The sequence below is a fragment of the Ranitomeya imitator genome, chromosome 1 (assembly GCF_032444005.1).
Source record: "Ranitomeya imitator isolate aRanImi1 chromosome 1, aRanImi1.pri, whole genome shotgun sequence".
In the NCBI taxonomy this organism is placed as follows: Eukaryota; Metazoa; Chordata; class Amphibia; order Anura; family Dendrobatidae; genus Ranitomeya; species Ranitomeya imitator.
The window spans coordinates 953,490,931-953,503,447 of record NC_091282.1 but is presented as its reverse complement, the minus strand read 5'-3'; the positions used below and the strand labels follow the sequence as shown (position 1 = coordinate 953,503,447).

General features: G+C 40.2%; 2 protein-coding genes across 6 annotated transcripts in view; one reads left to right on the top strand and one right to left on the bottom strand.

The window, feature by feature from the left end:
* Positions 1–10,878, top strand: part of GIMD1 (GIMAP family P-loop NTPase domain containing 1) — a 32,965-nt gene extending 22,087 nt beyond the window's left edge. For 2 of the 3 annotated variants that reach the window (XM_069743723.1, XM_069743721.1), the window contains exon 3: positions 911–10,878. In XM_069743723.1, the coding sequence (XP_069599824.1) occupies positions 911–1,171 (261 nt within the window). In that variant the 3' untranslated portion in view covers positions 1,172–10,878. The remainder of the gene's footprint in view (positions 1–910) is intronic. The other variant, XR_011316925.1, reaches the window with a different exon arrangement.
* The window catches only part of AIMP1 (aminoacyl tRNA synthetase complex interacting multifunctional protein 1), a 132,112-nt gene continuing 130,471 nt past the window's right edge, over positions 10,877–12,517 (bottom strand). For all 3 annotated transcript variants that reach the window (XM_069743719.1, XM_069743718.1, XM_069743720.1), the window contains one exon: positions 10,877–11,125. In XM_069743719.1, coding sequence (XP_069599820.1) covers positions 10,959–11,125 — 167 coding nt within the window. In that variant the 3' untranslated portion in view covers positions 10,877–10,958. The remainder of the gene's footprint in view (positions 11,126–12,517) is intronic.

Genomic DNA, 12,517 nt, shown 5'->3' with positions numbered 1-12,517 from the left:
TGTGCCAATTCACACTACAGATTTTCCATGGCGCTAGTATGTTGCATGGTAAAAAATTTTACGCAATGTGGATGAGCACACCAAGCCAGTCATGTCAGCAAGTTAAAGTTCTGACTAGACTGATTCTTAGCACAGAAGTCCACATGCCGTGGCTGGCTGCATGCGTCTGAATCTACCTATTCCGAAGCCCAATGCCCGCATGATTCAATTTTAAAAGCTTGTGTCCGTAGGGCAACATTATTGTCCGAGTTGCGGACACATGTATCTAGTCACCTCTTAAGGTCTTATTCTTAGGTCTCATTCACATATGCATTTTTGTTTTCCTTCGAGCATGAAAAAGACAAAAGGATTTTCATCAGTGTGCTGGATTAGATTTTTATCAGTGGGTCAAAAAAAAAATTAGACGTTTATCAAGCGTCTGTCAAACAGCACTAGGATGCAACTAGGAAACCATTAGAATGCTGTCTGAATTATTCATGGACCCACAGATTTGCATTGGTGAGTTTGATCCAGGACTCTGATCAAAAATGAAAATCTATTTTTTTTTTCATTTTTGCTGACACTCGCCGACAAAAAACATGGACATATGAACAGCCATAGACTATAACATGTATGTGTCCTATCCGGGAATAACATAAATAGAACTCGTATGTGAAAAAAAATAGACATCTGAATGAGGCCCTAGATTCCTGACACAAAGGAATTTTTCCTTGACAGATGCAGTACTATGATTTGTAACATTTAATAAGGAAAACAAAGAAAAACTATACTTTATTTATTGCCACTATTTTTATTCCAGGTTTTGGCTTCGAAATATGTAGACAAGAAAACAAAATATTAAAAAGATGCTGTGTGAATAAGGTCTCATAACACCATAATCTATGACATCAAATTACCTTCTTTTCTACAGGATCTCCTGGGCCCTGACTGGAAGTATTTTACTGCTGTCATATTCACTTATGCAGAAAGACTTGAAGACATGGGGATGACAGAAGAGAAGTTCATCAGCTTGGCCCCAAAAAGTCTTTCTACTCTCTTGGAAAATGTGCATGGTCGATGTATCTTTAGGGACAAATCAAATGAAACCTTGCATGAGGAAAGAACAGCACTGCTCAATCAAATCATGCATTTCATCAGGCAGAACAGCTACCAGACTGTACAAGCCGTATAAAACTCATCTGGAACAGCCTGGAAAGGGATCACAACTAGGACTGACACCATTCACTAACAGATATCACAATAGGATGAGTCTTCTGAAACTGGGGATGTACATATTAATATATTAATTGAGTCACATTTTGCAGTTTTCACTAAATTACAGAGTTATGTATCAGCATGTATCTTTGGTCCTTGGTCCAGAAGTCATACATGGTCTAAGATGATCTGTAAAATGCTATTGGCCATTGTACAGTGTGTCTTAAAGTTTAAAGTCTAAGCAGTTTTAACATGCATTGCGAACAGGATTAAAAAAAAAAGTATTTTTCTTAAAATATTAAGCAGAACTGAAAAAATTCTATTAATGTGAATCACGTCTTTAAAACCAAACAGTAGATATGAGCAGGAGTGTTGGAGACAGGTGACTAAGAAAATCATAAGAAAAACAAGAGGCTACATGTTCATCGTCAAGTGTGTGTGAGCTACCATAACAGTCTAGAATGATGAACGGGGTGAGTCTAATCTGAAGCACCGAGAAGAGAATGGAGAAAGCCAAGCCGAGGCTCTTCCACCCAAGATATGATGAAGCTCCTCGAATGCTTTTCTCCATTCTCTCCACTTACCACACGTTGGAACCCTTCTATGGAATTGTCTACGTTAACCACGCTGGCAGAAAACCAACACTGGGGATCATTACCGGAATTTTGTAATTTCCAGAGTTGTGGCTGATTGCACAACTCCACAAGGTGAGCAAAACCATTTCTCACCTTTTTCTGGTTTTAAATTGACATACTACGCTTAGATAGTGCTTCCGTATATCCACTTTCTTTCTAGGTTATACTCCATAAACAGATGGCCAACTAATACAATTTGTACTGTGGGCCATTAGTCTTGTCTGGCAACCAGTGAAAAAAGTGTGGAGGCCCCATTCCCCAATACAGTGGGGGAAATAAGTATTTGATCCCTTGCTGGTTTTGTAAGTTTGCCCACTTGACAAAGATATGATCAGTCTATAATTTTAATGGTAGGTTAATTTTAACAATGAGAGATAGAATATCAAAAACAAAATCCAGAAAATCACATTATATAAATTATATACATTTATTTGCGTTTTGCAGTGCGAAATAAGTATTTATAAGGATGTCAGTGACAAGGTCATAGACCTGCACAAAGCTGGAATGGGCTACAAAACCATAAATAAGAAGTGAGAAGGGTGAGGAGACAACTGTTGGTGCAACAGTAAGAAAATGGAAGAAATACAAAATGACTGTGAATCAACATTGATCTGGGGCACCATGCAAAATCCACCTTTTAACTGTGGTCATAAGGGTACTTATTCCTCAGTACCGCTTTTTAACAGCGCTGAGGAAAAAGAGTATAGCGCCAGTGAGAGGAGATTCCCGTGGGAGTCAGCTGTATGTGATACTCTGCAGTATCAGCCCCGGACAGTTTTGCAACCGATTGGGGCCAATTAAGCCCTTAAATACCGCTGTCAACAGCGACAGCGGTACTTACATTGTTAAAGGGAGTCACAAGACCCACTTAGTAACCATTGGACACCCGTGATGAGAATGTGACCCCAGGGTAAGGTGGCCTGTGAGAGCCCGCTATAAACTGAGTCTCACAGGCAGTTAGTGAGACACTGACTGCTCAAATGCACTGCAGTACACAAGTATAGCAGTGTATGAGACCAGTGATTAAAGTAAAAATTATATATCTCCCACAGTAAAAAAGTAAAAAAAAAATTAATTGTGGGGTCTAGCTTCACACATTAATCCTTGTGTACCTAACAAATTTTCAGCAAATACAAACATTACCATACATTTTACCACTAAAAAGTCATGTTTCCACGTCTCAAATGTTATAAAATTCTGAGGCACCTATGGGTTTAAAATACTCACTACACCCCTAGATGAATTCCTTGAGGGGTCTAGTTTCAAAAATTGGGTCACTTATGGAGGGTTTCTGCTGTGTTCACATGTCAGGGGGTTCTTCAAATGTGACATGGCATTCACAATCTATCCCAGGCAAATAAAGCTGTTTCCCTTTCTAGTATAGTAGCGTTTTAGACAAATTGCGCAACAAATTATGAGGTCCGTTTTCTCCTATTATCCATTGTGAAAATTACAAATTTGGGGCCAAGACAACATTTTCGTGAAAAAAATTTACATTTTTAATATGATATCCTAATGTTATCAAATTCTGTGTAGTACCTGTGGGTTCAAAATGCTTTTTTTCACTGTTTAGGCACATCAGGGGCTCTTTATATGTGACATGAAGTCCCTAGACCATTCCATCAAAGTCTGCGTTCCAAAATGTCACTCCTTCCTTTCCGAGGCTGCCGTGCACTCAGAGGTTTTTTTCCACATAAGGAGTAATCAGGAGAAATTGCACAACAAATTTTTGGGCCTATTTACTCCTGTTTCCCTTGTGAAAATAAAACATTGGGGCGAAAAGCAAATTTTTTTCAGCAAAATGTGATTTTGTATTTTCACAGCTCTATGATGTAAACTTCTGAGAAACATCTGGGAGCTCAAGGTGCTCATGACACATCTAGATAAGTTCCTTGATGGCTCTAAGTTCCAAAATAGTGTCACTTGTGGGGGGGTTTCAACAGTTTAGGCACATCGGGGGCTCTCCAAACGTGACAAGGTGTCCGCTCTCTATTCCAGACGTTATTGCATTCAAAAAGTCAAACGGTGCTTCTTTTTCTTCCTTTCCGAGCTCTGCTGAGCACCTAAATAGTAATATTCCCCTACATTTGGTATCAGCATACTCAGTGGAAATTGTACAACAAATTTTGGGGTCCATTTTCCCATTATTACACTTGTGAAAATAAAAAAAATTGGGGCTAAAAGTACATTTTTGTGGTAAACCCCTTTCTGACCTAGGACAGGATAGTACGTCCGAGGTCAGAAGCCCCGCTTTGATGCGGGCTCCGGCGGTGAGCCCGCATCAAAGCCGGGACATGTCAGCTGTTTTGAACAGCTGACATGTGCCCGTAATAGGCGCGGGCAGAATCGCGATCTGCCCGTGCCTATTAACTAGTTAAATGCTCCGTCACAAGATCAGAGATCGGCGATGCTTCAGTATTGTAACCATAGAGGTCCTTGAGACCTCTATGGTTACTGATCGCCGGTAGCTGTGAGCACCACCCTGTGGCCGGCGCTCACAGCACACCTGATTTTCTGCTACATAGCAGCGAACAGATCGCTGTTATGTAGCAGAGCCGATCGTGCTGTGCCAGCTTCTAGTCTCCCATGGAGGCTATTGAAGCATGGCAAAAGTAAAAAAAAAGTGAAATAAAGTGAAAAAAAGTGAAAAAAAAAATATAAAAGTTTAAATCACCCCCCTTTTGCCCCAATCAAAATAAAAAAAAAAAAAAAAAAAAATCGAACCTACACATATTTGGTATCGCCGCGTTCAGAATCGCCCGATCTATCAATTAAAAAAAAGCATTAACCTAATCGCTAAACAGCCTAGCGAGAAAAAAATTCAAAACGCCAGAATTACGTTTTTTTGGTCGCCACGACATTGCAATAAAATGCAATAACGGGCGATCAAAAGAACGTATCTGCACCAAAATGCTATCATTAAAAACGTCATCTCGGCACGCAAAAAATAAGCCCTCAACCGACCCCAGATCATGAAAAATGGAGACGCTAAAATGGCAAAGTTTGGAATTTTTTTCACCACTTACGTAAAAAAATTACCTAGTCATGTTAGGTGTCTATGAATTCGTACTGACCTGGAGAATCATAATGTCAGGTCAGTTTTAGCATTTAGTGAACCTAGCAAGAAAGCCAAACAAAAAACAAGTGTACACGACATGCTAAAACCAATGATGTCGTTCAAAAGTACAACTCGTCCCGCAAAAAATAAGCCCTCACATGGCCAAATTGACGGAAAAATAAAAAAGTTATGGAGGGGAGTGAAAAGCGAACACGGAAAAACGAAAAATCCCAAGGTCATGAAGGGGTTAAAATGTGATTTTTTTTTATTTTCACAGATCTACGTTTTAAACTTCTGTGAATCACTTGGGGGATTCAAGGTTCTCATGACACATCTCGATAAGTTCCTAGAGGGGTTTAGTTTCCAAAATGGGGTCCCTTGCGGGGTGGGTTCTACCGTTTAGGCACTCCAAATGCGACAAGACGTTCACTCTCGATTCCAGCCAGTTGTGTGTTCAAAAAAGTCAAACGGTGTTATTTCCCTTCCGAGCGCACAAACAGTGGATTTCCCCCACATATGGGGTACAGGCATACTCAGGAAAAATTGCACAACACATTTTAGGGTCTTGTACAAACCAAAATAACAGAAAAAAGTGGTACGCACAATCAGCTCAAAACACCTGCCCCACTTCCTTTTTGCTGAAAATGCGTTCTTAAGCCACACTGGATTACGGGTGCTCATTCAGAAAAAAGTAAGTGCAAAACATCGATGAATTATTAAGAAAGAAGAGCACTCACCATCCGTGCAAAATGTCCATTCTTTATTGTTTGTGGCTTCATATAAAAATAGCAGAACATGACAGGGAGAAACTGTGGATCAAAGAGACGACGGCCGTTTCGCGCTCCTGCGCTTCTACGGGTCTGATGGTAACATCAGGTGGGAAGACTTCTTAAGCATATCCGCCCAAGGAGTGCTAACCCACCTGTCTACGTCACCACACTATGACACTCCTACTAATCGGTAAAAAACTTTTAAAATCAATACAGAATAGAACAAACATGACCTTAAGACAAAAACTAAATCAAAGAGTACTACAAAGAATACAAAAGACCACTTTTTTCTATGTTATTTTGGTTTGTACATGACTGACTGTTTGGATCAGCACTTAGCTCTGCCTACCACCATCCATTTGTGACAGATTTGGACTTTGCACTATGTGTGCTGACAGGTCCAATATGGAATCTGAAGTTGCCACTGTCCCATGACTTATTAGCAGGCAGGGAGAACGTGGACTCCTATTTTTTGGAGGTAGAACGGGATGAGATTTTTTTCTTTGAGTACAAAGACCTTGGAACATAAACTTTTCAATTTAGCCAAAAGAGAAGTAAATCTCTTCTGGACCAACAAATCGTTAAAATCCTATATGGAAAATGGCAGAGTTCCACGAGGCCTGAGAGTATATAAGGACATGTCCCAGTTCAAAGATAATGTTAATTTTGTAAAGGAATGGGAAAAGATTTTATTAAAATGCTCCCAGGACCTCCTTGAGTTGGTCTTGCAACAGAATATCACTAATTACAAAACAGTAAAATCTGAATTTATTAAAACTAAAGAAGAAATTAAAACACGGCTGACGGAGACCCAGTGGACTTCCATGGACAAGAGGTTGGACAACAAATTGGTCGTTCTCCAGTCTGACATCAAACAAAGGAAACGCGATAAATTTATTCGAGACAAAGCAGACTTTGATAATGGCCAAATATTTTCTTAAAATAAAACACCACAAGGTTTCCGTAGGCTACCCAGATCCAGGGGCAACAAAAATCACAACTTTAAAAGACAATCCAAAAAAGATTATTTGACAACAGATTCGGACTCGAGTATGAATGAAGATTCGTCACCATCAACCAGCATGTCATTTTGTGATTTACCATCGACGGATACAGCCCCTTTTCGAAGAAAAACACCGGGGCGGGGGGGGGGGAAAGTTTTGAGTTAGAATCCGAAAATCGGCGGAAAAGGAAACGGGTGTCATGGAAACGGACTTTTCCACAGACACATCGTTGAGCACAATACTGAACTTGTCCACACATGAACTAAGCGAGGCCCACCTGTCGGTTTTGTCCAAGGGTCTTAATTTTGGTTTACCGGGAAATTTTGACATAGTTGAATTCAAAATTGACTTATTTAAAGCAGTAAGAAAAATGAATTTGTTTAAGTTTTTTGCTTCCTCTACAGGTGCAGATAAGATGCAATGCCCAGGCGGGGTTCCTTGCTCTGTAGGCCAGGGGTGTCAAACTGCATTCCTCGAGGGCCGCAAACCATGCGTGTTTTCAAGATTTCCTTAGCATTGCACAAGGTGCTGCAATCATTATGTGTGTAGGTGATTAAATTATCACCTGTGCAGTACAAGGAAATCCTGAAAACGACCTGTTTGCAGCCCTCGAGGAATGCAGTTTGACACCCCTGCTGTAGGCCCTTTGGGCTTTATGGTGAACCCTAGTACCAATACAGATATACATAATGATGCACTTTTATTGCTGAGTCTTACGGATCCTGATGCATCTACAGGAAGGATGAGGACGCCAACTGATGTTTCTTTTACGGGTGGAGTACAATCTACCTTTATGCCCCCAGTTGCTCCAGGCAACGTCATATAAATTTTTGAAAGACAAGTTATAAAGGAAGTAGAGGCATTAGTATATCAACAATCACCGTCTAATTTGACGGAGTTGGAAAAACGAGCTTTGAGGGAGATGAGCAGTTGGGAGGATGTAGTGATCCCTGCAGCGGACAAAGGCGGCAATTTGGTGCTATTAACTAAAGAATATTATATGTTGGAAGCTCACAGACAGTTAAGTAAAACTGAAACTTATTGTGTATTAAAATCTGATCCCACTGTCAAATTTAAGAATGATTTACGTTCGTTACCAAGACCATTTGTATAAGAAGGAACTTTATCTGTGAGACAGGCAGAGAAATTATTTCCAGCTTTTCCCAAAAAACGGCATTGGTACCATGTACCTAAAGTACATAAGTCACTAGTTGCATCGCCAGGTCGTCCAATAGTGTCAGGGGTGGGAGCAATAACAGAACCCCTGTCACGCTATTTAGATTGGTTACTACATCCCCTTCTTCCCGACATCCCTTCATACATACGTGACACTAAGCATTTCTTGGAAACTTTAAGAGGTTTTACCTGGCAGGATAGTTTTCGTCTCGCGTCAATAGACGTGGAGAGTCTTTATACTCGTATTCCCCAACGTCAGGGAGTGGAGGCAGTAAGAGAGGTTCTCTCTTATACCCCGACGGACAATAAAACTATTGCCTTCATTTGTGATGGATTACATTTTGTTCTGACGCACAATGCCTTTAAATTCGATTCCTCTTGGTTTCTTCAAACGGAAGGGACAGCAATGGGTACGCCCGTTGCATGTACTTTAGCTAATTTGTATCTAGCCGTGTTTGAGAAACGTTTCGTGTATGTCGTAGATAATCCCTTCTTGAAACACATAAAGCTTTATATAGATTCGTGGACGATATTTTTATAGTCTGGGACGGAGATCAACCGGCTTTTCAGTCTTTTGTTGAATACCTGGAGCAAGTGAATGACATGAACATGAAATTCACGTCGGTTTTTGGAGGGTTAAATTTAGAATTTTTAGATGTTAGGATTAATACAAACGGAGGTGTTCCGTAAGCACTCAGCAACAAATTCACTTCTACATTATCACAGTGCACACCCGCAGTATACAAAAAAATCTCTCCCCTATAGCCAATTTTTAAGGGTTAAGAGAGTGAATAGCAGTCAGGATGGGTTCCAGCGACAATCACAGTAGCTATATAAAAGGATTAGGGCAAGGGGTTACCCTCCTTCAGATTTAGATCAAGCCCTGGCAAAGGCAGAAGGTATAGGTACTGTGGGGCAAGGTAATAAAGCGGGGAAAAACAACAAAAGAAGTTTGTCTTTAGCTTTAAATTTGGTACCATGGATAAGTGCATAAGAACAGCCATACCCAACAGCTAGCACATTTTAGAGAGAGACCCTTTATTATCGGATCCAGTAAGTAAGGGCCCTTTGTTCGCCTGTCGCCGGGGAAAAAATTTAAAGGATGTATTGGTGCGCAATAGAGTGAAGTCCAATCAAGACAACTGGTTAGCAACAGGTATTCCACAAGGTAATGTTAAATGTGGACATTGCAATTTTTGCGTATATCATTTAACAGTGAAAGTCATTCAAATCGGCTCGGTCTGACATGTAGTTCAGGATTTCATATCCTGTAGAACCACGTACGTAGTATACGTCTTGTTCTGTCCATGCGGTTTCTACTATGTGGGGAAAACAATCCGTCCCCTCTTTATTAGATTTAGGGAACATTTTAAATCAATTAGTACTGGTAAAGGAGTCCCTAGACTTATTAGTCACATGCGCACTCATCACGGAGGAGATGCGACATGCCTGCGGTTTGCGGGATTTGAAAAGGTAACCCTGCCAGAGCAGGGAGGCGACCATAATAGGTTGTTGTTGAGAAGAGAGGGGAGGTGGATATTGAGAGTTAATGCCATGGGCCCCTTGGGGTTAAACGAAAGAGCCGACCTGTCAGTCTTCTTGTAAAGTAATTTATGTATTCTTTTGTAGTACTCTTTGATTTAGTTTTTGTCTTAAGGTCATGTTTGTTCTATTCTGTATTGATTTTTAAAGTTTTTTACCGATTTATAGGAGTGTCATAGTGTGGTGACGTAGACAGGTGGGTTAGCACTCCTTGGGCGGATATGCTTAAGAAGTCTTCCCACCTGGTGTTACCATCAGACCCGTAGAAGCGCAGGAGCGCAAAACGGCCGTCGTCTCTTTGATCCACAGTTTCTCCCTGTCATGTTCTGCTATTTTTATGTGAAGCCAGAATAAAGAATGGACATTTTGCACGGATGGTGAGTGCTCTTCTTTCTTAATAATTCATCGACATTTTAGGGTCTATTTTCTCCTGTTACCCTTGTGAAAATAACAAATTTGAAGCCAAAGTAAAATTTTTGTGAAAAAAAGTTAAACATTCATTTTTGCCTTCAACATTGCTTTAGTTCCTGTGAAGCACTGGAAGGGGTAATAAACTTTTTGAATGTGGTTTTGAGGACTTTGAGGGGTGTGGTTTATAGAATGGCATCACGTTTGGGTATTTTCTGTCATATAGGACCCCCCAAAGTCACTTCAAATGTTATGTGGTCCCAACAAAAATGGTTTTGTAAATTTTGTTGGAAAAGTTAGAAATTGCTCATCAACTTTTAACCCTTGTAACATTCTAAAAAAATGTTTAAAAATTATGCAGACATAAAGTAGACATGTGGGAAATGTTATTAACTATTTTGTATGACATAACTTTCTGATTTACGGGCATAAGAATTAAAAGTTTGAATATTGCAAAATTTTCACCAAATTTCCTATATTTTTACAAACGCGAGTCATATCGAATAAATGTTACCTCTATTATGAAGTAAAATATGTCACGAATAAAAAACAATCTCAGAATCAGTGGGATCCGTTGAAGCCTTCCAGAGTTAACCACATAAAGCGACACTGGTCACATTTAAAAAAATTTGGCCTTGTCATTAACCTTCGTCCGGTTGAGTAGGTACAATTGTAACTATTCCGTTTTAAAATTGCAATAATTTTTTTTTTTGGAAAAGCAGTAGAAGGCTGAAATTTCGTGACATCTCTGCAGTTTTGGTCCAGAATATATTGGCCAAATTTCAATAAAATATATATGAAGGTACAATTGTACCTCTGCAGCCTGTTAACGTTGTAAGATTATGCAGCCTGACGAAGGTTAAGGTTAAAATTGGCTCGGTGACAAAGGGATTAACCTTATATACTCATGGTAATAACATTTGCGGATATGACAGGTTCCCAATAAATGCAGAATTGAGCAGCTTTCTCCTTATCGTACCATGATTGGAAATGTAACAAGATCAAGATGATATAAGTAAATGTTTTTAGTATTTTTTTGCTTACATTAAAAGCATGAAAAAAAACCACAAAATAAACCTGAAACCAGCATCAACAAATTATTGGCCTTTATTATTCTAGTTCTCTGACAGGTTCTTGGCATCCGCATTACAATGTGCACGTCACACAGAAATTACTTAATGTCGCTTCGGGACATGGTTTGGGCTTTGCATACGCCTTTTCCATGGACTTCAAATGATGCTCCTCTGTAAGTAGCCACACAGTCATCATTGGTGAGAAGATCTGGCTGGATCTGCTCCCATGTCTTCTTCTTCGGATTCAGTTCCTTGTCAGGTTCGCCTATAAGAAAAATGAAAAGGACCATATTATGACCAGATCACCTACAAAAAGCAAGAATACATTGTTCATTTAATAAATACAAATCATAAAATTTACATAAAATAAAGGGAAGGAAAATAACTATGCAAAATCTACTATATAAAGCTGAATGTGTGTGTGTGTGTATGTGGCATCTGCACCGTCGCAGCTACAGCCACACAATTTTGCACAGTCACACGTCTGGACTCCGAGAGCGTCAAAGGCTATATTGTGAGGCGAAATTTTAACCCCGCGCGTTCCAATTCACCAAACAATTTTGCCCCTATCTACATAATGGGGAAAAAAGTGAAAGGAAAAGTGTTGGAGGCGTCGCAGCTACAGAAACAAAATTTTGCACAGTCACACGTCTGGACCCTGAGAGCGTCATAGGCTATATTGTGAGGTGAAATTTTAACCCCGCGCTTTCCAATTCACCAAACAATTTTGCCCCTATCTACATAATGGGGAAAAAGTGAAATGAAAAGTGTTGGAGGCGTCGCAGCTACAGCCACAAAATTTTGCACAGTCACACGTCTGGACCCTGAGAGCGTCATAGGCTATGTTGTGAGGTGAAATTTTAACTCCGCGCTTTCCAATTCACCAAACTATTTTTCCCCTATCTACATAATGGGGAAAAGTGAAATGAAAAGTGTTGGAGGCAAATTGACAGCTGCCAGATGTGAACAAGGGGGACTTAAAGAATGAGAGCGATGGCGCAAAAGAGTATATACCGATCAGTTGCTAAGGTGGGGCCCCGACATGAGATACTCACCACACATGGGGATATGAACACACACACAAAATGCGCCACACACTACCACGTGCTTGAACACATATACCACCCTCAGCACACATTTCACCACACATACACCGACCTTGCCACATAAAAGTCGAAACACAAAAGTCGCCGCTCAAAACTCGCCACGCGCAAAACTCGCCACATGCAAAAACTAGGCTCACGCAAAACTCGCCACAAGTGCAAAACTCACCTCATGGAAAACTCGCCACACGCAAAACTTGCACATGCGGAAAAATTGCCACATGCACAAAATTTGCAACACATGCAAAATTTGCCTCACACAAAACTTGCACATACTCAAAAGGCACCAGACATAAAACTCACCACGTGCAAAACTCGCCATGCGCAAAACTTGCTGCACACAACTTGCTACACTAACCTGTTACATGCAACTCGACACACAAAAAGTTGCTACACGCATGTTGCCACACAAAACTCATCTCACAAAAGTCGCTACATGCATGTCGCCACACACAACTCAACACACACAACTTGACAAACGAAACTCGCCCTAAAACACACACAAGTCTGGTATTAGCCTTCAAAAATAAAAATCTGATTAATAAGCAGACAAA